The sequence below is a fragment of the Schistocerca cancellata genome, chromosome 2 (genome assembly GCF_023864275.1).
Source record: "Schistocerca cancellata isolate TAMUIC-IGC-003103 chromosome 2, iqSchCanc2.1, whole genome shotgun sequence".
In the NCBI taxonomy this organism is placed as follows: Eukaryota; Metazoa; Arthropoda; class Insecta; order Orthoptera; family Acrididae; genus Schistocerca; species Schistocerca cancellata.
In genome coordinates, this window is record NC_064627.1 from 1093072314 (window position 1) to 1093095361 (window position 23048).

Sequence of the window (23048 nt, forward strand, 5' to 3'; positions counted from 1 at the left end):
CTCCTTTCTTCAATTAAATTCAGTATCTCTTGTGTTATCCAAGGATTTCTACCAGACCTTGTCTTTTTTCCTATTTGATGCTCTGCTGCCTTCACTGTTTCAAAGCTACCCGTTTGTCCTCTACTGTACTCCTTTCCCCTGTTCTAGTCAGTTGTGTTGCCCAATGCTTCCTGCTCTGCTCCGACTTCCTTAATTTCCTACCTTTTTACAGTTTTCTTCAGTTTTAGTCTACAGTTCATAAACAATAAATTGTGATCAGACTCTATATCTGCTCCCAGAAATGTCTTACCATAATGTAATCAGTGTGAAATCTTCCAGTGTCTCCAGGTCTCTTCCATGCACACAGCCTTCTTTCATGATTCTTAAACCAAGTGTTAGCAATGATTAAGTTATGCTCTGTGCAAAATTCTGCCAGGCAGCTTCCTCTGTCATTCCTTACCCTCAGCCCATAGTCACTGCTGAATTCCAATACCCAATCACATTGTATTTTCCTCTCAATCAACTATCTGAATAATTTCTTTTATCTCATCATTTCTTCTTTCAATTTCTTAGTCATCTGCAGAACTAGTGGCATATGAAATTGTGCTACTGTGGTTGGTATTGGCTTCATGTCCGTCTTGACTACGATAGTTTGTTCACTATTATGTTTGTAGTAGCTTACCCACATTACTGTTTTCTTATTCATTATTAAACCGACTTCTGCATTACCCCTATTATTGTTTTTGTATTTATAGTGCTGTAATTGGTAGGCATAGGAGGGTTAATAAGGTAAGTAAATCAATAAGAAATAACAAGAAGGTAGGCAGATAAATTTCTCAAACAACTTGGTTTAGTAAATAAATAACAATTTAATGCTGGTCGCATTACACTGACTCTTTCACTCACTCTTTTAAATGTCCTCAGTTTCCTTTGTAGAACTAGATGGACGGTACTTGTCATAGAGATATTCAAAGCATTCGCACAGCCACATCATTCCTTCCAAAGATTGAGAGGAAACTTGGTTTATGTTTAATTTAATTTATTATTATTTTCTTTTGTCATCCCCTTTGAATTAATTTTGATATATATCATGCATAGGATAATATTGTATGAAAAATCAGTGGTGAAAGTTAATGGTGAATTATGCTATGAATTGTTATTGCATCCTCTCAGTTGCGCAGTTCCCTCTGGGTTTCCAGAGGCCAACTGTAATTTTGAACCTTCAAAATAAAGTTTTGAACTACGTAATAAAACTAAAAATGACAGATTGACAGTATTACATATCTGTGCGTGTGAGGTGATAATTGTCATTTATAAACATGCTGTCATATATGATGTTATTGATTTTGTCCACTTCAGAAATCCAGTATCAGACAAAATGTTCTCAAGAAAGTTTCTGCAAACTGAATTCTTCTGTTTCCTGAATTTGTAGCAACTGAAGTAAAAATTCTTTTATGAGTCAGTAAAACGACTGACCTCTTTTGTCCCCCTAGGACCAATTTGATCACTAGTTTCTTGTAAGCAACAGAAACTTTAGGCAACAATTTTCCATATACTGTGATGCAGTGTTGCACCATCGACAAATGTGTTGTTGTATGTACAATACCAACAGGATGTCTGCTTCAGAGCCACATGTCTTGATCGCTAACACAAGCGGTACTTTTGTTTAACAGCGCAGACCTTATGGGTACATAAACAGCAGCCAAGAAAGATTTTATCCCTCGATTTATAGGAACATACGCATTTGTGGGCCCCCATATATGTTGATGAAAACTGCTCAGTTTTCTGTTATTTATCGATCCCATCAATTCTGAGTCAATTGAGTGTCATGGATTTTAAGGGTAGTTTTCTCAAAATGGAGGTTGTTGAATCAAAATATCTTAGGCACTTTCATTTTATGTTTTTCACATGTGATTTGCCAAATATGAGCCAAATCAGTTGGTGTGTCTGAGGCAACCCCTTGTCAGTGACAGGCTTCCTTGCCGTGCTCTATGAAGTCATCCTTACACCGCTGTACACAAGGCACATCCGAATGAATGACGTGGAATAAATATGGCGCACACATCCATCAAGAGCATAGACATGTTGCTGAGGCTATGCAAATGCCAGCATGATACCAGTAAAACAGCCATAGCTTATGACGTGAGATACCCTGATCGAAGAGCTCCATCTACCCATATGTTTTTTTGTGCTGAATGACAAGTCGTTTGAGAAACAGTGGTAGCAGTAGATGAATACCAGCAAGAAGTGACGATTTGATTGTGTTTGTTTTAGCTGCAGTACACCATGCTTTGCATGTCAGCTTACGAGTAGTTGCTGTAGGCACTTGTGTCACTCTTATATCCAAGTGACAAATAGTATGCAGTCATAAGTTTTACACGTATCACCTGACCCCGACACAGAGCTGCTTGGGAATGGTATCCACGTTCACAAATTACGATGTTGTGAACTGTCACAATAAGCTTTAGTTGGCCACAGAAAAATCCTTAGTGGGTACATCACATTGAACACCAAAGGACATGGTCCATGACGATGTGAAATCCTTGGGGCTGAAATCGTCAGTCAGCACTACTTTGCAGGGAGATTTATTATGTGTTTGTCATTGACAGTTTCGGTGCTGTTCTTGAAAGTTTCACTATAGACATTAGAGGTCATATGTGGATTCAACATGAGGTCACCCAGCGAGTTCTGGGTGCGGTGTTGTGCAATAATTGAAAACAGATTTCCTGAAATATGGTTAACACACCATAGCCTTCAGGAATTGCTCACAAATTTGCCCAGTTTAATTTCTGTAGGTTTCTTATAGTATCTTGCATTGATTTAAATTAATTTTTATGCAGTTGGGCAAATACATTGGCTACGTGATAGAAAAAAGTGTTTGATTTTAAAAATTCGATTTGTTGCCATAACTCTCCTGGAAATAACTAAAAAAACTACATTCATAACTGTGCAGAAAAAGTAAAGTTCCTTACGTCTAGCTACCTAAATAAATATTCCTTTTGTAAGTGTTCTGGAGTGCATGTGTGGTTTATAGAATATTCTGTTGTATTGTTCTTTCTCTGATGTCTTTTGACACACTCCAGTACATGGAAGACCACAAATGAAGTAAAATGTTTTGGCAGTTATTCACAAAACATCCTAATTTTTACGGTTTCAGAATATTTCCTGTTTCACGTACATTATTAAATGTACGTTTGAAAGTTGTTACATATCAAATTTCTATCAAAAGTTGGTGTACTAGATAGTGAAGAAATATTACCAACCTTTTCACTGCAGAATTGTCACCCATGAGTTTATTGTGCCTAAAAGGAAACTTCCTTAGTTTTCCAAAGAGAACAGCAAAATCATAATATGTCACATATGAAAATTTGAAATAAAATGTCACCATTAATTTTTACAGCAAGTTCTTGTATCTCTCTTGATTTTTAGGTGCTACAGTACCTTAATGAAATCTTATAGTTTATCAGCTAAGTGTTAAAAATGTTCCTTGAATGTTATATAGTCGATTTTCCTTCATGTCAGTTTCACTTAAAGAGGGTGAGTAGAAAATGTGTCATAACATTGCTTCAGGATGATGCTGTCACTTGCCTGACAACCAGGTGTAATTAGGGAAATTCGCTGAGAAAGACTGCGGCCTCAAGTGTTTTACCTCATGTCACATATCATGTTCATTTGTTTATTCGTGTGTCTCCTTTCCAGAACAATACACAGAGTGTAAACTGATGTGCAAACTTGCACATGGGGATGGCAAGTACATTGGGCAATTTGTGTAGATTGTAGTGAAGATTCATTCCTTGCATGCCTTTGGTCAGCTTTCATGGTGGTTGTGCTTTACGTCTTTCCATTTGTGAATAATGCTTAATAATGGGGAGAAAAGAAAAAGTTGTTCTAAGTACTTGTCAAACCTTTCTCCCAATGTTATCGTGTGTTTTTCATTACTGGTAAAATATTCTTAAGCAGATGCGCCATATGAACCATTAATTTGAGTAACTTCTAGGCATCAGTTACATAAAATAAAATACATCACAGCACCTGACTGTTTTCCCTTTGAATTTAAAAATACTATCATTAGGATGGCAAATGACATTAAGCTCTTGTGATCTGCTTAGAAGCTTCTACATTAAAAAAAATTTTTTTTTTTTTCAGGTGCTGGATAATTTTATTGGATACAGCCTTAATGAAGTTAAAGCAATGAAGAAGGATGTAGACAAAAATCCTCTTATTAAAGAGAGATTGAACAAGGTACAGTAGTACTTTCAGTAAATGAAATTAGAAATGAACCTAATGTAAAACCAAGCCAAGATAAAGCTTATACACTGATAATGTGTGTTACATTGTTTACAGGCTCTCCAGAAAGCACAGCAGCAGTTGATTGAATTAAATGCACTTTTTACTCTTTCATTTGACCCGGAAAGTGATTTACCCTGTGTAACAATGGTAACAGATTTGAAAGAAGAACATCTCAAAGCACTGAAAGCAAGAGTGCGTATTGCGCAGTCTCTAAAACACAGTTGATGATTGTGACAGCATAGATGTTTATCCTCTGGGCATTTTTATGCCTATATGTCTTGGAAGGTATGTGACTGTGGATATACATTATTAAAATTACTTTTCCTCCTATTTCCTTTTCGACATTAATCTCATTTACTCCACCAAAGATGATAACTCATTTGACTGAAGCCATAGGGCAATATAGACTTCTCTGTTTCCACTGCCCCCTCCTCTGTCCTGCCATGAAGTCGGTAGAGTCGGGGAATATCTTTACCGAGGCTCATCATCATCCGCTGTGTTCCTCACTGTACAGTTCAGTTTATTATGACAGCTGCACTGAAAGAAATGATGTGATGTGAAAAGGTACTTCATATAAAAGGAAATAGGGGCAATGATTCAGTTCTGCAGTAGAGCTTATTCATTTCAGAAACATAAAACAGTAGAGCTAAAAGTTCAGTGTCTGTGCCTACCTGTATTAAATATTATTTATTTGCTGTCCTTATAACAATCAATATTCAGACACTGTCGTAGATTTAATTCATGCATACAAAGCCTTAGTTCACTATTAGTGAAGATTAGGAATTATCAGTTTGTTGTTACAGAAGTAAACTTGTGGCTGTAAATACTATTTTAGAAAGAGACATTACAACTTGAAAACCGAGCAACGTGGCACAGTGTTTAGCACACTGGACTTGCATCTGGGAGGACAATTGTTCAAACACACATCCTGCCATACTGATTTACGTTTTCCATGACATCCTTAAATTGCTTCAGGCAAATGCTGGGATGGTTCCTTTGAAAGGGCACGGCTGATTTCCTTCCCCATCTTTCGCTAATCTGATGGGACTGATGACCTCTCTGTTTGGATCCCTCCCCCGAATCAATCAACCAACAACATCTACATCTACATCTACATCTATACTCCGCGAGCCACCTTATGGTGTGTGGCGGAGGGTACTTATTGTACCACTATCTGATCCCCCCTTCCCTGTTCCATTCACGAATTGTGCGTGGGAAGAACGACTGCTTGTAAGTCTCCGTATTTGCTCTAATTTCTCGGATCTTTTCGTTGTGATCATTACGCGAGATATATGTGGGCGGTAGTAATATGTTGCCCATCTCTTCCCGGAATGTGCTCTCTCGTAATTTCGATAATAAACCTCTCCGTATTGCGTAACGCCTTTCTTGAAGTGTCCGCCACTGGAGCTTGTTCAGCATCTCCGTAACGCTCTCGCGCTGACTAAATGTCCCCATGACGAATCGCGCTGCATTTCGCTGGATCATGTCTATCTCTTCTATTAATCCAACCTGGTAAGGGTCCCATACTGATGAGCAATACTCAAGAATCGGACGAACAAGCGTTTTGTAAGCTACTTCTTTCGTCGATGAGTCACATTTTCTTAGAATTCTTCCTATGAATCTCAACCTGGCGCCTGCTTTTCCCACTATTTGTTTTATGTGATCATTCCACTTCAGATCGCTCCGGATAGTAACTCCTAAGTATTTTACGGTCGTTACCGCTTCCAATGATTTACCACCTATGGCATAATCGTACTGGAATGGATTTCTGCCCCTATGTATGCGCATTATATTACATTTATCTACGTTTAGGGAAAGCTGCCAGCTGTCGCACCATGCATTAATCCTCTGCAGGTCTTCCTGGAGTACGTACGAGTCTTCTGATGTTGCTACTTTCTTGTAGACAACCGTGTCATCTGCAAATAGCCTCACGGAGCTACCGATGTTGTCAACTAAGTCATTTATGTATATTGTAAACAATAAAGGTCCTATCACGCTTCCTTGCGGTACTCCCGAAATTACCTCTACATCTGCAGATTTTGAACCGTTAAGAATGACATGTTGTGTTCTTTCTTCTAGGAAATCCTGAATCCAATCACAAACCTGGTCCGATATTCTGTAAGCTCGTATTTTTTTCACTAAACGTAAGTGCGGAACCGTATCAAATGCCTTCCTGAAGTCCAGGAATACGGCATCAATCTGCTCGCCAGTGTCTACGGCACTGTGAATTTCTTGGGCAAATAGGGCGAGCTGAGTTTCACATGATCTCTGTTTGCGGAATCCATGTTGGTTATGATGAAGGAGATTTGTATTATCTAAGAACGTCATAATACGAGAACACAACACATGTTCCATTATTCTACAACAGATTGACGTAAGCGAAATAGGCCTATAATTATTCGCATCTGATTTATGACCCTTCTCGAAAATGGGAACGACCTGCGCTTTCTTCCAGTCGCTAGGTACTTTACGTTCTTCCAGCGATCTACGATAAATTGCTGATAGAAAGGGGGCAAGTTCTTTAGCATGATCACTGTAGAATCTTAAGGGTATCTCGTCTGGTCCGGATGCTTTTCCGCTACTAAGTGATAGCAGTTGTTTTTCAATTCCGATATCGTTTATTTCAATATTTTCCATTTTGGCGTCCGTGCGACGGCTGAAGTCAGGGACCGTGTTACGATTTTCCGCAGTGAAACAGTTTCGGAACACTGAATTCAGTATTTCTGCCTTCCTTCGGTCGTCCTCTGTTTCGGTGCCATCGTGGTCAACGAGTGACTGAATAGGGGATTTAGATCCGCTTACCGATTTTACATATGACCAAAACTTTTTAGGGTTCTTGTTTAGATTGTTTGCCAATGTTTTATGTTCGAATTCGTTGAATGCTTCTCTCATTGCTCTCTTTACGCTCTTTTTCGCTTCGTTCAGCTTTTCCTTATCAGCTATGATTCGACTACTCTTAAACCTATGATGAAGCTTTCTTTGTTTCCGTAGTACCTTTCGTACATGATTGTTATACCACGGTGGATCTTTCCCCTCGCTTTGGACCTTAGTCGGTACGAACTTATCTAAGGCGTACTGGACGATGTTTCTGAATTTTTTCCATTTTTGTTCCACATCCTCTTCCTCAGAAATGAAGGTTTGATGGTGGTCACTCAGATATTCTGCGATTTGTGCCCTATCACTCTTGTTAAGCAAATATATTTTCCTTCCTTTCTTGGCATTTCTTATTACACTTGTAGTCATTGATGCAACCACTGACTTATGATCACTGATACCCTCTTCTACATTCACGGAGTCGAAAAGTTCCGGTCTATTTGTTGCTATGAGGTCTAAAACGTTAGCTTCACGAGTTGGTTCTCTAACTATCTGCTCGAAGTAATTCTCGGACAAGGCAGTCAGGATAATGTCACAAGAGTCTCTTGAAATATAAATGCATAACACTGTTTTCCAGAGAGACATTACAACTTGAAATCTTTCCTATGGAATAACAGCTTTTCTCTGTTAATAAATACTTCAGATTATTCTTTAAGGTGTTTAAATTAGTGGTCTTAGTTCAGATGGAAATCTTTAATCTGTTGTAAAAAATTGTTCATGTTGTAAGCTCTCCCCCGTCCCCTCCCCCTAAAAAGCTTAGACTGTTGGTGTCCCACCCCATACCTCAATACCACATTGAAGACATGGATGTATGAATCCTAAATGTATTTGCTTTAAGCTATCATTGCCCAGGAAGACCAAGACTGTTTCTGTAGATATGGATATGTGTGGTGTCACCGCCAGACACCACACTTGCTAGGTGGTAGCCTTTAAATCGGCCGCGGTCCGCTAGTATACGACGGACCTGCGTGTCGCCACTGTCAGTGATGGCAGACCGAGCGCCGCCACACGGCAGGTCTAGTGAGACGTACTAGCACTCGCCCCAGTTGTACAGCCGACTTGCTAGCGAAGTTACATTGACAAATACGCTCTCTTTTACCGAGACGATAGTTAGCATAGCCTTCAGCTACATCATTTGCTACGACCTAGCAAGGCGCCATAGCATTTGATATTGAGATTATAACATGTACCGTCAAGAGCGATGTACACCAATTGTGGATTAAAGTTAAGTATTATATCAACTACGTACTTTATTTGCTACTATTAATTCCCTTAACTGTTCCAGACCTCACGCCAGTCAGCGTGTAATTAAACGCGTGCATTTCGGCCTCCTCTAGCGACACAGTGTTGGCTCTTCTGCCAACACTTCAATATGTATTGATTTTCTTGCAGATGTGATCTATGCGCTCTTTTCATCACTGGTTTTCATCAACAATTGTGCCCAAAATTTGCATCTATTTGTGTGGCTAAATCACACTGGAGGTGGAAATTGTGCACCATTTATTTTCTGATTATAGCTAAACATGAATTGCACTCTCACTTTCTTCTCTTTATTCAAAAGTAGCTTATTTGCAGAAAGGTAGGTTGGCAGAAAATTGTAATGATTTCACTACTGTTGGCAGCATTTTGCGTATCAAAGCCCCAGCTGGCAAAAGATGTGTCATCAGCATAGCAATTTTGGCATTTATTTAAATCATTTAACTTAAACAGGAACAGAAAAGGCCGTAATGCACTTCCATGTCCTGTAGGTTCATTTAGTTGTTACCAACAGTTCATTCCTTTTATAAGTTAGCTTGACACACTTTTCCCTGTATTCAAAAAGGGGGTAGGCAGTTGTAAGGCTACTCTTCTAATCCAGTATTCTTCCCTTTTTATGCAATAGAATTGTGTGATTCACATTATCTACATCTATACTCTGCAAATCACCGTCTGTGCATGCTATAATTATTCTAATCTTCTCCTCATGATCCCTCTGTGTACGATACATAGGAGATTGTAGTATATCCTAAAGTAATCATTTAAAGCCCGTTCTTGAAACTTTGTTTAACAGACTTTCTTGGGATAGTTTATGTCTGTCTTCAAGGGTCAGCGATTTCAATTGCCTCAGTATCTCTGTGACACTCTCGTGTCTCTGTGACACTTTCCCATGGATTAAACAAACCTGTGGCCATTCATGCTGCCCTTCTCTATATGTGTTAAATATTCCACACACTTGAGCAATATTCTAGGATGGGTTCCACAAGTGATTTGTAAGAAATCTGTTTTGTAGACTGATCGCACTTTCCTAGTATTCTATCAATAAACTGAAGTCTACTAACTGCTTTACCCACGACTGAACCTATGTGATCACTCCATTTTATATCGTTACAAAGTGCTACACCCACATATTTGCATGAGTTGGCCGATTCAGACAGTGACTGATATTATAGTTGTAGGGTACTACATTTTTCCGTTTTGTGAAGTGCACAATTTTACAATTCTGGACATTCAGAGCAAGTTGCCAGTCTGTGCACCATGTTGAAATCTTATCAAGAGCTCACAAAATATTTATGCAGCTTCGTTCAGATAGTACTTCATTATAGATAACTGCATCATCTGCAAAAAGGCTGATTTTACTATTAATATTGTCTGCAAATCATTAATATACAACATGGACAGCAAAGGTCCCAACACACATCCCAGGGGTGTACCCGAAGTTACTTTACGTCTGACTATGACTCTCCATCCGAGTTAACATGCTGTGTCCTCCCTACCAAAAGGTTCTCAAGCCAGTCACAAATTTCAGTTGATTACCAATACGATTGTACTTTTGACAATAAGCATAGGAGGTGCAGTACTGAGTCAAATGCTTTTCAGAAATCAGGATAAGCTGCTTGTACCTGGTTGTCTTGATTCAAAGCTTTCGGTATGTCACGTGAGATTAGAGCAAGTTGGGTTTCACATGATCGACATTTTCGGAAACCATGCTGGTTGGCACTGAGAAGGTCATTCTGTTCAAGGTACCTCATTACGTTAGGGCTCAGAATATGTTCTAAAATCCAACAACAAATTTATATCAAGGGTATTGGACGGTAGTTTTGTGGATCACTTTTACTACCCTTCTTATAGACGGTTGTGACTTCTGTCTTTATCCAAAAACTGATGACTTTTTTCCCCCAAGGGATCTACAATAGATTATAGTAAAAAAAGGAGCTAACTGAGCCACAAATTCAGTATAGAATCTGACAGGGATTCCATTGGGGCCTGGAGCTGTGTTCTGTTGTAATGGTTTCAGCTTTTTCTCAACATCAGTGTCATTAATACTTATTTCATTCATCTTTGGACTGGTACGAGGATTTTTCATTCATCTTTACACTGGTACGATGATTAAATTGGGGCAACTCTCCTGGGTTTTCCTTTGTAAAGGAACATTTGAAAATGTAGTTAATCATTTCAACATTTACTTTGCTACCCTCAATTTCAGTTCCTGTCTCATTCGCAAGGGACTGGACAGAAACTTTGGTGCCACTAACAGCCTTTACATACGACCAAAACATTTGACAATATTTTGCTATGGTAGTCATTGAAGGCATCAAACATTGCTCTCTTTACAGCCAAATGTGTTTCATTCAGCATCTCTCTACCTATAGCCCTATATTATGTTCTACACTTGTTGTTGTTGTTGTTGTTGGTGGTGGTGGTGGTGGTGGTGGTGGTGGTGGCAGTGTCTTCAGTCCAAAGTCTGGTTTGATGCAGCTCTCCATGCTTCTCTATCCTGTGCAAGTCTCTTCACTCCAAGTAACTACTGCAACATGCATCCTTCTGAATCTGCTTAGTGTATTCATCTCTTGGTCTCGCACTGTGTTTTTTACCGTCCACACTTCCCTCCAACAGTACTAAATTGGCAATCTCTTGATGCCTCAGAATGTGTCCTACCAACTGATCCCTTTTTCTAGTCAAGTTGTACCACAAATTCCTCTTCACCCCGGTTCTGTCCGCGGCTCGTAGTCTTGCGGTAGCGAACTTGCTTCCCACGCACGGGGTCCCGGGTTCGATTCCCAGTGGGGTCAGGGATTTTCTGTGCCTCGAGATGACTGGGTGTTGTGTGTCTTTCATCATCATTTCATCCTCATTCACCCGCAAGTCACCATAGTGGCGTTAAAGAACTTGTGGAGCGGTGCGGCCGAACCGCCCCGCGACGGGTCTCCCGGCCACCAATGCCATACGCTCATTATTATTACCCCAGTTCTATTCAGTACCTCCTCATTAGTTACGTGATCTACCTATCTAATCTTGTGTATTCTACTGTTCAAGCACATTTCAAAAGCTTCTATTCTCTTCTTGTCCAAACTATCTATCGTCCATATTTCACTTCCATACATGGAAAGGACATCCTGGCTCTTAAATCAATACTCAATGTTAGCAAATTTCTCTTCTGCAGAAGCACTTTCCTTGCCATCGCCAGTCTACATTTTATATCCTCTCCACTTCAACCATCATCAGCTATTTTGCTGCCTAAATAACAAAACTCAGCTACTACTTTGTGTCTTATTTCCTAATCCCATTCCCTTAGCTTCATCTGTTTTCATTTGAGTACATTCCATCAACCCCTTTTTGCTTTTATTAATGTTCATATTATATCCTTCTTTCAAGATACTGTCCATTCCGTTCAACTGCTCTTCCAGGTCCTTTCCTATCTCTGACACAATTACAGCGTCATCGGCAAACCTCAGGTTTTTATTTCTTCTTCTTGGATTTTAATTCCTACTACAAATTTTTCTTTTGTGTCCTTTACTGCATTCTCATTATACAGATTGAACAACATCGGGGACAGGCTATAAGCCTGTCTCACTCCATTCTCAATCACTGCTTTTCTTTCGTGCCCCTCGTTTCCTATAACCGACACATGTAGTAATCTCTTTTTATTTAGAAATTTCTTTACAGTGATTGTATACCATGGTGGTTCCCTCCCATTATGAACTGTTCTGCTGGGTTCATATCTATCCAGTGTGTGGTCAACTACTCTTTTAATTTTGAGCCAGAGTTCCTGTACATCACAGATTTTTTTTTATGTAGTTTACTGAACATACATATCTCTTTCTGCTTGTTTTAGTTGTTCTTTGTACTTTGGTAATCAGTGTTGACACAAGCCACAGCCGTGTCATGATCAATGATACCAGTTTTGATGTGGACATCCGTGAAGCGGTCAGGTCTATTTGTTGCCATTAGATCCCATATATTTCCATCATGAGTGGAGTTCCTAGCCATCTGTTCTAGGTAGTTTTCAGAGAAGGCATTAAGTTAAGTTTCACAGGATGTCTTATCACACCCACCACTAACAGAACTGTAATATTCCCAGTTAATTGTTGGATGATTAAAGTATCCACCAATGATTACAGTATGATTTGGGCATGTATGTACAAGTGAACTGAGGTTGTCTCTGAAGTTTTCAGTTACATCAGGAGATGAGTCTGGTGGACGATGAAAGGATCCAATTGTCATTTAATGCCCACCCCAGATAATGAGTCATCCCAAAAAAAATCTCACATGCAGCTTCAATTCCTATCTTCGTGGATTTGAGTTTCTTGTACACTGCAACAAATACACCACCTCCAATTCCTATTTGCCTATCCTTTCGATATACACTTAAATTTTGCACAAAAATCTCACTGCTATCAATTTCAGGTTTCAACCAGCTTTCTGTACCTAGTATTATTTGAGCTTCATTGGTTCTCATGAGCACTTCAAACTCTAGCTCTTTGTTGCAAGTGCTTCTACAGTTTACCATTAGGATTGTAATACTCTCACGTGTGGGAGGCACTTCTTTCGATCTTACACTGATACTTCTACTTCTTACAGTTGCAGCCTCTAATGTGTAGTGCACACTTGACGTATTTAGTGGGACCTTACAGTTCTCAACCCCATGGTGGAAGTCCAGGAAGTCGCAGCCTAGCTTGTCACAGAACTTTCTGTTTCAGTCCTTCTATTCAACTGAGAACCAAAGGGCCATGATTAGTTCTGTGGAAAATGCTACAAGTTGTGAGCTTTGTTGAAACTCCACACGCAAAGCTGGTCTTCTCGACCTTCTCTGCCAGTTGCTTGAATGAGCTAAGAATGACTTCAGAGCCCAGACAACAGGCTTCATTTGTTCCAACATGTGCCACGATCTGCTGTTGGTTGCACTCTGTTCCCTCAATGACTGTTAGAACAGCCTCTTCAACATGTTGAATGAGGCCCCCAGTCATAGACACTGAATGCACCTGGTGTCCTATTCTACCTCGTGCTGCCTTTTCCCTAAGGGGTACCATCGTTTGCCATGTGTTTGAACTGTTGATAATTAGTAGATCGTTATTCTTCCATGTTTGCCTTCTCTTGACACCAAACAAAACAGGTTTTCCCAAAATTGGTGAAGTGAGTCCACTGGGTCAGTGTCAGTGAAAGATAGCACCTCAGACTTCTTAAAGGAATCTGTACAATACCTTGAGTCCTCTCTGGCCTCCGTCCATGCTGTACAGGATGCCTAGATCTACCATTGACACGCCATTCGCAGTCAAATCACAGTTCCTGTACTTTCTGCAGAGGAAACAGGATCCACAGGAGAGGATAGTACCTGAGGTACATCTGGTACAGGTATCACAGATACACAGCTCTCGGGAGATCTTCCAACATACCGATTCGCAGCAGCTGTCAGTCATGTGACAGTAGTCAGGGCAATTTCCACCTGCTTACGAATATCAACCAACTCATCCTGTGCTTGAGAACAGCATTCACAGTGGCGCTGCATTTTGGCTGGTGCAGTGTATTACAAGGCAGTGAACAGAGGACTTTAAATTAAACCTGCTGATTATCTTGTAATTTGTTGAGCTAAAATGTTGCTAATTTTCTGTAAGAATCGAAGCAGGTACACAAAATGAGATTTCTACTAAGGCAACATAAAAACATGTGGCAAAAATAACTAGTTTCCTAAAATATTTTGATGTTAATTGTAGTTGTTGGAAGACTCGAAAACAGAGTTTATTTACAAAAAATGCAGATAATATGGAGGGCTACTCCTCTTTAAGGGAATACTAGATGTAACACAACATGTTAGTTAGGAAATTTGCTACATTAACTGAATCACAAACCCAGATTTGTTTCAGATTGCTCTTAGATTATGCAAAGGGCATTGGTAGCTTCCGAAAATTATCAAAGACTCACGTTTATTTTCATTGATATACAATGAAATTCAGGGGTGATGTATACTTTGGTTGACCTGTGAACCACAAATGCTGATTTCTACAAATTAAATTATATATCCAAACACTCGTATCACTAACTTAAGGAAATATAGTTTTGTTAGTGTCCAAAAATTCTGAAACTAACCCATTTCTCACATAATTCTACTAGGAAATTAGAGAAAGATTGTTTTGAACGACAATAGGCCCACTGTCCGTAAAAAAATTAAAAGAGCACAATTTAGTTTAAGCCTACAATTGATGATAACAATACTGGGCTATCACAGCACTCACGAATGTTCGAAATTTCACAGTACATCGCAGTACAAACAGATATTGATATAATCCATGGAAGATAATGCAGAAGTGAAGCAAAGAATAAACTATGTGAGTATAGAAATTTAAATCAACACATGATCTTTTAGGTGCGTCTCACACAAGAGAAAATTCCTAAGTCGGCTTTTATATATAAATAAATGTGCATATTGCATGGATTTTTTTCTCTTAGCTGATTCTGTGCACACTTCTACACTGGTGTGCCAAAGAAGAACATTGTAGTTTAAGTGTATCTCCATAAAAATCACTAAAATGTGCAGTACCAACAAAGCATGTCTTCTGCCTGTTGCAGCTAACAATGCAAAGTGTCAATGCAAAAGTATCAGAAGCTTTTCTCATATCCAGAAATTGCCTGTTATGTTGTCTTCTTTAGCCAGCTTGTTTAATATTTCTTGTATAAAAGTAACTGTTACAGTAGATCTTCCTTTCCTAAAACTGTGTTGTGGAATGGTGAATAGATTATGTTGATGCAATATGCCCCAGATTTAGTTAATATTACTTTCTCTAGTGATCTACTGAATTCAGCAGTTAATGGTATTCACCTATAGTTTTCTATGGCAGTTTTTATTCCCTTCTTGTACACTCATAGGTTGAAGTTTTGAATTGATTGCTAGGAGTTCCCTTTCAGTAATGTCATTGAAAAAAAAAAAAAAAAAAAAAAAAACGATTGGTTAGTGTTTCTAACATTAAAATTGGGTGCCCACATATGTACTTCATTTGTGCTAATTGTACTAAACTTGTGTATGAATTTCTCACACACTTCATTAGGGTCATTTATTATTTCGTCACTTTCTTTCGACGTTACGCTGTTTCCCATACTCTGTATGCATTATTCTCCAGGCTGTTTTACTGACACAACAGGAGTTGCTTACTTGACAGACATATTTCTGAGTGTTAAGGTTAGTCAAGGGATCTGTATTTTTCCCGAGAAGTTTGTATTTTGTTAAAAAATATTGTAATTTAGTATCTGTAAAGAGTATGTAGTGATCTTTCATGTTCTCTCTCAGTTCAGTGATTTCAGGAGGGAAATTCTCAACTTTAGAATTATATAGCTTTGTTTATTTCTTTTATTAAAAGAGATGATTCATTTAAAGTTTTGCTGAATAGTTTGTAGAAATTTTCCCATTTATCATTTACATCAGTTGCATTGCATAATGGATCCCATTTTTCATTTCTTTTATACCACTTTTTATGACGTATAACACGCTGTGGAGTATAAGACACAGCTTAATTTTTAAGAAATTTTTTTAGATGGCATTTTCAATATTGTTATTTTTAGATTGCAGAGCCAGACTAAAAAAGTCATACTGTATAAAACTGAACTAACCTTTAAAATCCCTGAAAATTGTCATCTGAATTTTCTTCTTCTTCTTGTTCTTGTTCTTCTTCCTTCTATTTGTCATTGTAATTGCCCTCTTCATATATAGATGGTCTTCACTGCTATCAAGAGCATCACTTATGTCTTCTCTCGCTCTAGACCAAGACTGTTTTAAAGCTAATTCATTGTTATTAAACTTTGAAAAGACTACATGCAGTTCAGAACCTCTAAAATATTTCCTTCCAGCATGTGTATATGAAGACATATGCATATGAAGACATGCAGATCAAAGAGGTTGAAAGTGTTAAATTTTTGGGATTACAACTCAATAATAAATTCAGTTGGGAAGGGCATACCACAGAATTGCTGAAGGACCTAAACAAGTTTGTACTTGCAGTGAGAATGATATCAGATGTAGGAGATATATTTAAAAAAAAATAATCATACTTGCTTTACTTTCATTCTATTATGTCATATGAGATTGTATTCTGGGGTAACTCATCAAACCAAGCAAAGGTTTTTAGTGTGCAAAAGTGTATGATAAAAATCATTTATGGTGTAAACTCAAGAACATCCTGTAGAAACCTGTTCAAGGAACTTTGTATTCTAACCACTGCTTGTCAGTATGTTTATTCCTTAATGAAGTTTGTTGCAAGTAATCTGCCTCTATTTCCAACCAAGAACTCAGTACATAGTATCAGTACTAGGAATAAGAACAATCTACATAAAGACCTAAAATCACTTACCTTGGTCCAATATTCAGGAACACACATTTTCAATAAATTGACAGCAACCATTAAAAACTTGGTTTCAGATAAAGCAAGGTTTAAACAGAGTTTGATAGACTTTTTGATAGGCAACTCCTTCTACTCTATAGATAAATTTCCTAACAGGGACTGTAAGACCAGCTTAAGTAAAAATGTCTGTTAGATTTCAGTTTTGACAGTGCTTGGTCACAACAGTCAAGATTAGGTATTGTGTATCTGATAAATTTATTAAAAGTGCCTAACAGTGTTTTATTCTGACAGCAATTAATTCTGTAAATATTGGCAGTTGTGGTTTATTGTGACGTATTCACTTATTGTGACAATCTCCTGACAAATGACCAGGGGAGTAAGTTTTATATTCAAATGTTTTATGTTTTTTATGTTATACTTTCTGACATGTTCCATGCCCACAAGAGTCATCTCATGTTTTGGTCTATGTAACAAAACTGAATCTAATATAATCTCTAATCTATCCACTGACTCACTTGTTTGATTGTAGGACATTTTAAAGCACCCTGTTTTATCCACTCACACACTAGTTTGATTGTAGGTCATTTTATAGCTTCCTTCTGTGTGAATTCAAGTTCTGTTTCATCCATCATCCATTTGTTCCATTCCTCATTAATATACAATGTAAATGGTTTATCTATCGAGACATCAAAAGGTTGCAATTGTAAAGTAAGTTCTCCCAGACTAATTGTAAGCTCTGTATTCCCCTGTCTCAATTTCTCTTTCACAGAATTTTCCGAATGACTACTAAACTGACCAGCACAAGAAGAGAACTCTTCTTCAATAAAACACCTTTCCTTCTCTCTGACACTCTGTTAATCCCTAATCCTGTGCCAGCCTCGTCCATCCAACTCTTGTCATGTACATGAACAACACCTGGAAGTATTTCAGAAGGTTTTGGTGTTGTTTTGCGCTTAAATATGTTTGTTGGGTTAAGTTTAGTATCATCAGCACAAATGAAAGGACATCACTGTAGTGCATTTTTTCATGTTCACTTGTTTTTATAGTTACGTACAGTTTTAGCATCTTTCGTGGCAACAGTCCCGTTACTCGGCACGTCAAATGTCAGAGGAGTTTCATCCATATTCATCATTTGGTTTAACCACACACTGGTTTTCTTTCGATGTTGAGTAATAAAGCAGTGGAAAGATAATATTTTCTCCTCACACTCTTGTCACATTTTCTCGTATACTTTGGTTGTGGTTCGCATGCTAAGTCCATGATGCTTCATAAACATATAGCACCAACCGACTCCACCCTTAAAGTCTGTTAAGTTCCACTGTAGTTCTAGCTTTGAATCATTTTTGTATTAATTCCAGTGTCATTTTGATGGTGTCCTTCAGTCCATTTTCTTCTAGTTTTGGCTATTTTGCATTCAGTACTCTATTTGCACATTTAGTCTTTCTCTTTTTTTTCAGTTCTTCTTTACTAGCCTGCCTGTTGCGGACGTTTTTTATGTTGGTGGAGGGCTAGAATGCCGCTCATCTGCTCTGTTTCATTTTCTTCTGCATATGCTGTTATTTTCAATTTACAGCCTGCATCATATGAATACCTTTTATTTTTTTCCATTACAAAACTAGCTACTAACAAAAATATGTTACAGTTACTGATAACACAAATCACTTTTAATTCAAGTCCACTGGCACCATAGACTGCAATGATGCATCATAGGCTAGACAGTGTTCTGGCTTTGTGACGGTGCGACAGGAGGAAGACAGCGTTAGCAAGCTTGTGAATCCCTGCAACTCATGTTCATCACATCAGTGCACTGCTGCTGCTAATTGAACCCAGTGTTGCCGGATAGAGAGAGTTTTCCCATGGCAACAAATATATGGTCCTTTTTAAAAATGGTGTGAATTTTAAATCAAATACTGGACATTTTTATATTAAGTTCAGGTATAAGACACATCTGAATTTTGGGGGCAACTTTTTGAAGAAAAAAATGAGTCTTGTAGTCTGTAAAGTACGGTATATAAATGGGTCATTTTTAGGTATGTGTATACCCCATATGATGAGAGAAGAGCTCTGACAGTTGGCAGTGCAGTTGCCAGTATTCAACATTCATTGATCTCAGTCTTTCTTCCTGTGTTACTGATTTGAGTGGTATGTTATTTGTGAGTGTGCTTACATCATTCGTCCAAGCCTCGCGCCTCAGTAGTGTAAACACACTACTGAGGTGTGCAGTTGCAGCTGTAGTGGTTATAAAGCTAAGCACTGACAAAGTTATTTGCACACTGTTATACAGTTATTAAATTTAATCTTTTCAGCGGTGTTTCATGCTGCTTGTGGCGAAATAACAATGTAATAAACTTTTGGAAACTTTTGCTCACTTTGTTTCCTGTGCGTTGAACTCGTTTAGTAAACTTTGTGCTTTTGTTTTCAGCTGACACTTCTAGTGAAATATTTCAGTAAAATTTTCATTCAGTGTTTTAACTTCATTGAGTGTTACAGTTGCTGCTTGAATTTTTGATTTTAGCTAATAATTTTGTGAAGTTTCATTGGTATTGGTGTTAGCTGTGGTGTAGTAGTATTAATACAAGTAGTTGCTTTCTTAGGGACAGAGAATTTTGAGACCGCTATTGTTAGTTCTGTAAGTAGTTCTATTGGTGTAACTGAACTTAGGTAACGTAGATGTATAGTTTTTTTCAGTAACTGTAAAATTTTACCATCAGTGAGAAGTGTGGACTCTGTCATAGGTTTGTGATTTGTGGGTTATGATGTGGGATTTGTTCAAAGTATTTTCATTGGGGGAATACAGTGGGGAAGCCAGTGGGCATTCTAGTGAGATCCTCTCCTGGGAATGCAGAATCTGTAGTAGAAATAAGTTGATAGAGAAGTAGGAGCATAAGATCAGGTGCAGTTACAACGCGCAAAGTAGCTAGATAGGTTGACGAGGGTGAAGGGTGGTGGGGAATGGGAACTTGCAGTTGGCAAGAAGGCAGCTAGGAGGAGGAGGTATTCAGACAGTTATACTTTGTGTATATGCAATAGATTTGACCAACTGTCAGAGTTGAGTGGAGAGGAGCCCGTTCTAGCTGTAGATGTAGGGAACATGCAGCAGTCCTCAGCAGATAAGAGGCCTAGGTCAGTTACAAAGTCTAACAGAAAGAAGAAGGTTCTGCTGCTAGGTAGTTCATACGGGAGAGATGTGGACCAGCAGTTGCAGGTAAGTGTTGGGAGTGAGTACCCGGTCACCAGCATTGTGAAACCTAGTGCAGGGTTGGCGCAGGTGACTGACAGCATAGGGGAGTTATGTAGGAATTTTACAGAGGAGGATCAGATACTGATAGTGGGTGGACCAGGGAACAATCTTGATAGGGATGGGGAATATGATGTAGGTGGTGACCTGGTAAAGATAACTACTCAAACTGGTGGCACTAATGTGCATTTCGTGCAACTGTTTCAGTGTCATGATCAGCCTCATCTTAATGCAGCTGTTAGGCGCGTTAACGTGCGGTTGGGGAGGGCGCTGATGGCAGACAGCATGGGTCACATTTCAGTGGTTCCATTTGGGTCTATCAGTAGATCGGTTTTCAGTAGGCATGGCCTGCACTTCAATAGGTATGAGAAAGGGAGGCTGGCAACACTTGTAGGTGACAAGTGTAGTGGGTTGTGGTGGGATCATTCATCGAAAACTTCATGTAGTAGTTGGTATTTGATCTGCACCTTTTTTAGCTTGAAGTCAGCTGGTAGGTATACCTGCTTAAAGGATGTCCTTCTAGCTAAGGGCTCACCTTCAGAGGATATCATGTTTCCAAGTCAAGAAGGAATTAGAATATTTCATCAAAATATAAGAGTTATTAGAGATAAAGTTAGTGAACAGCTTATAGGTGTTGTCTCTGAAATTAGTGGTATGTTTCAGCACCACTTAAATAATTTGACAATTCATAGGCTTCCTTTACCAGAATACAGATTAGCTGGCCGTTTTTCAAGGACTTTTTTGCAGGGTGGAGTAGTGGCCATGTACATAAAAAACAGTATTCCATTTGAGTCCATAGATGTATCACGGCACTGCACTGAACAGATATTTGAATGTTGTGCAGGAGCAATTGAATTTAGTGAAACTAAACTTCTAATTGCTGTTGTTTATAGGTCCCCTAACTCTGACTTCAGAGCATTTCTGCTCAAACTAGAGAGGGTTCTTGATTCACTTTGTAGGAAGTAATAGAAATTAGTTATATGTGGTGACTTCGGTATGAATTTTTTATATGATGGTGCAAGAAAAAGGATGTTGGTAGATCTCCTGAATTCATATGATCTGATGCAGAGTGTGTTTTTTTTCCATCTAGGCTGCAGGGGAACAGTAGCACAGCCATAGACATTTTTATTCATTCTTCATTACTAGATGGGCATTCTGTTAGTAAAAGTATGAATGGCCTTTCAGACCATGATGCACAAATTTTAACCCTAAAAGGCTTTTGTGGTCAAACAAATGTCACATATAATTACAAACTATGTAGGAAAGTTAATCCAACAGCAATAGAGAGTTTTTTAAACCTTGTCAAGGAAGAAGAGTGTATAGTGCCGATAACATAGGTGATAAATATAATGCTCTCCTCAACACATTTCTCATGCTCTTTGAGAATTGCTTTACATTAGAACATTCTAAACGGGGTACTAGCAGTAGTAGGCAGCCCGGGTGGCTGACTAGTGGGATAGGAATGTCATGTAGAACAAAGCGGGAATTATATCAAAATGTTAGTAGTCACAATGGTATTAGGAAGGCAAAGAGTATGTGATATACAAATAGAATAGCTAATTCACAGGATAAAATTAAAACCATATGATCAGTTGTGAAGGAAGTGTCTGGTCAGCAGCACAAGGTAGGCGATATAAAGTCAGTTCGTAGTAAAAATATTTCTGTTACTGATAAATTAGATGTAGCCTATGTACAGTATTTAACAATCATTTTCTGAGTATTGCTGGGAATTAAATAAAAATTTAGTTTCTACAAGGAATCATATAACTTTCTTGTCAAATACCTTTCCGAGATTGATGTCTGAAATACTCGTCTGTGATACAGATAAGGAGGGGATTCAGTCAATAATTAAATTACTGAAGATTAAGAACTCTCATGATTATGATGGAGTGCCTAGCAGATTATTAAAGTACTGTGCTGCACATTTTAGCCTTGTACTTAGCCATATTTGTAATTTTTCCTTTATGAATGGTCAGGTTCCTGAAAGATTACAGTACTCAGTAGTAAATCTGCTTTATAAAAAGGGAGAAAGGGATAAGGTAGATAATTTTAGACCTATTTTTATGCCATCACTGTTTGCTAAAGTTATTGAAAAGGCTATGTATGTAAGGATAATTGATCATTTTATATAACACAATTTGCTATCAAATGTACAGTTCGGCTTTAGAAGTCGTTTAACAACTGAAAATGCTATATTCTCTGAGGTACAGGATGGGGCCGGACGGGGTGGCCAAGCAGGCGCTACAGTCTGGAACCGCGCGAGCGCTACGGTCGCAGGTTCGAATCCTGCCTCGGGCATGGATGTGTGTGATGTCCTTCAGTTAGTTAGGTTTAAGTAGTTCTAAGTTCTAGGGGGACTGATGACCTTAGAAGTTGAGTCCCATAGTGCTCAGAGCCATTTGAACCATTTGTACTGGATGGGTTTCAAACGATATGCATATGTTTTGATTTAACTAAGGCGTTTGATTGTGTTGATCAGAAAATATTGCTCCAGAAGCTGGAGCATTACGGAATACGGGGAATAGCTCACAATTGGTTCACCTCTTGCTTTAGCAACAGGCAGAAAGAGGACATTATTCACGATGTTGAGAATGGCTATAATGTGGGATCTGAGTGGGGTACGGTCAAGTTGTGTGTGTGTGTGTGTGTGTGTGTGTGTGTGTGTGTGTGTGTGTGTGTGTGGCGGGAGGATTGCCCCAGGGAACAGTGTTGGGGCCACTCCTGTTCCTTATTTATATAAATTATATGTCCTCTTCTATTCTGTTTGCTAATGGCACTAGCTTGGTAGTAAAGGATGTTGTGTGCAACATTGGCTTGGCTTCAAATAGTGCAGTTCATGGCATAACTTCATGGCTTGTAGAAAATAAACTAACACCAAATCACAGTAAGACTCATTTTCTACAGTTTCTGACACACAATTCAACAAAACCTGACATTTTAATTTCACCGAATGGGCATATGATTAGTGAAACTGAACAGTTCAAATTTCTAGATGTTCAGATAGATAGTAAACTGTTGTGGAACGCCCACATTCAGGATCTTGTTCAAAGACTTAATGCTGCAATTCTTACGATCCGAACGGT

The 23048-nt window shown here is 38.6% G+C and overlaps 1 protein-coding gene across 2 annotated transcripts in view; it reads left to right on the top strand.

Moving 5' to 3' along the window:
• Positions 1-23048, top strand: part of LOC126163108 (recQ-mediated genome instability protein 1-like) — a 109946-nt gene that overhangs the window by 73171 nt on the left and 13727 nt on the right. For both annotated transcript variants that reach the window (XM_049920030.1, XM_049920031.1), the window contains 2 exons: positions 4126-4221; positions 4324-4554. In XM_049920030.1, coding sequence (XP_049775987.1) covers positions 4126-4221; positions 4324-4494 — 267 coding nt within the window. In that variant the 3' untranslated portion in view covers positions 4495-4554. The remainder of the gene's footprint in view (positions 1-4125; positions 4222-4323; positions 4555-23048) is intronic.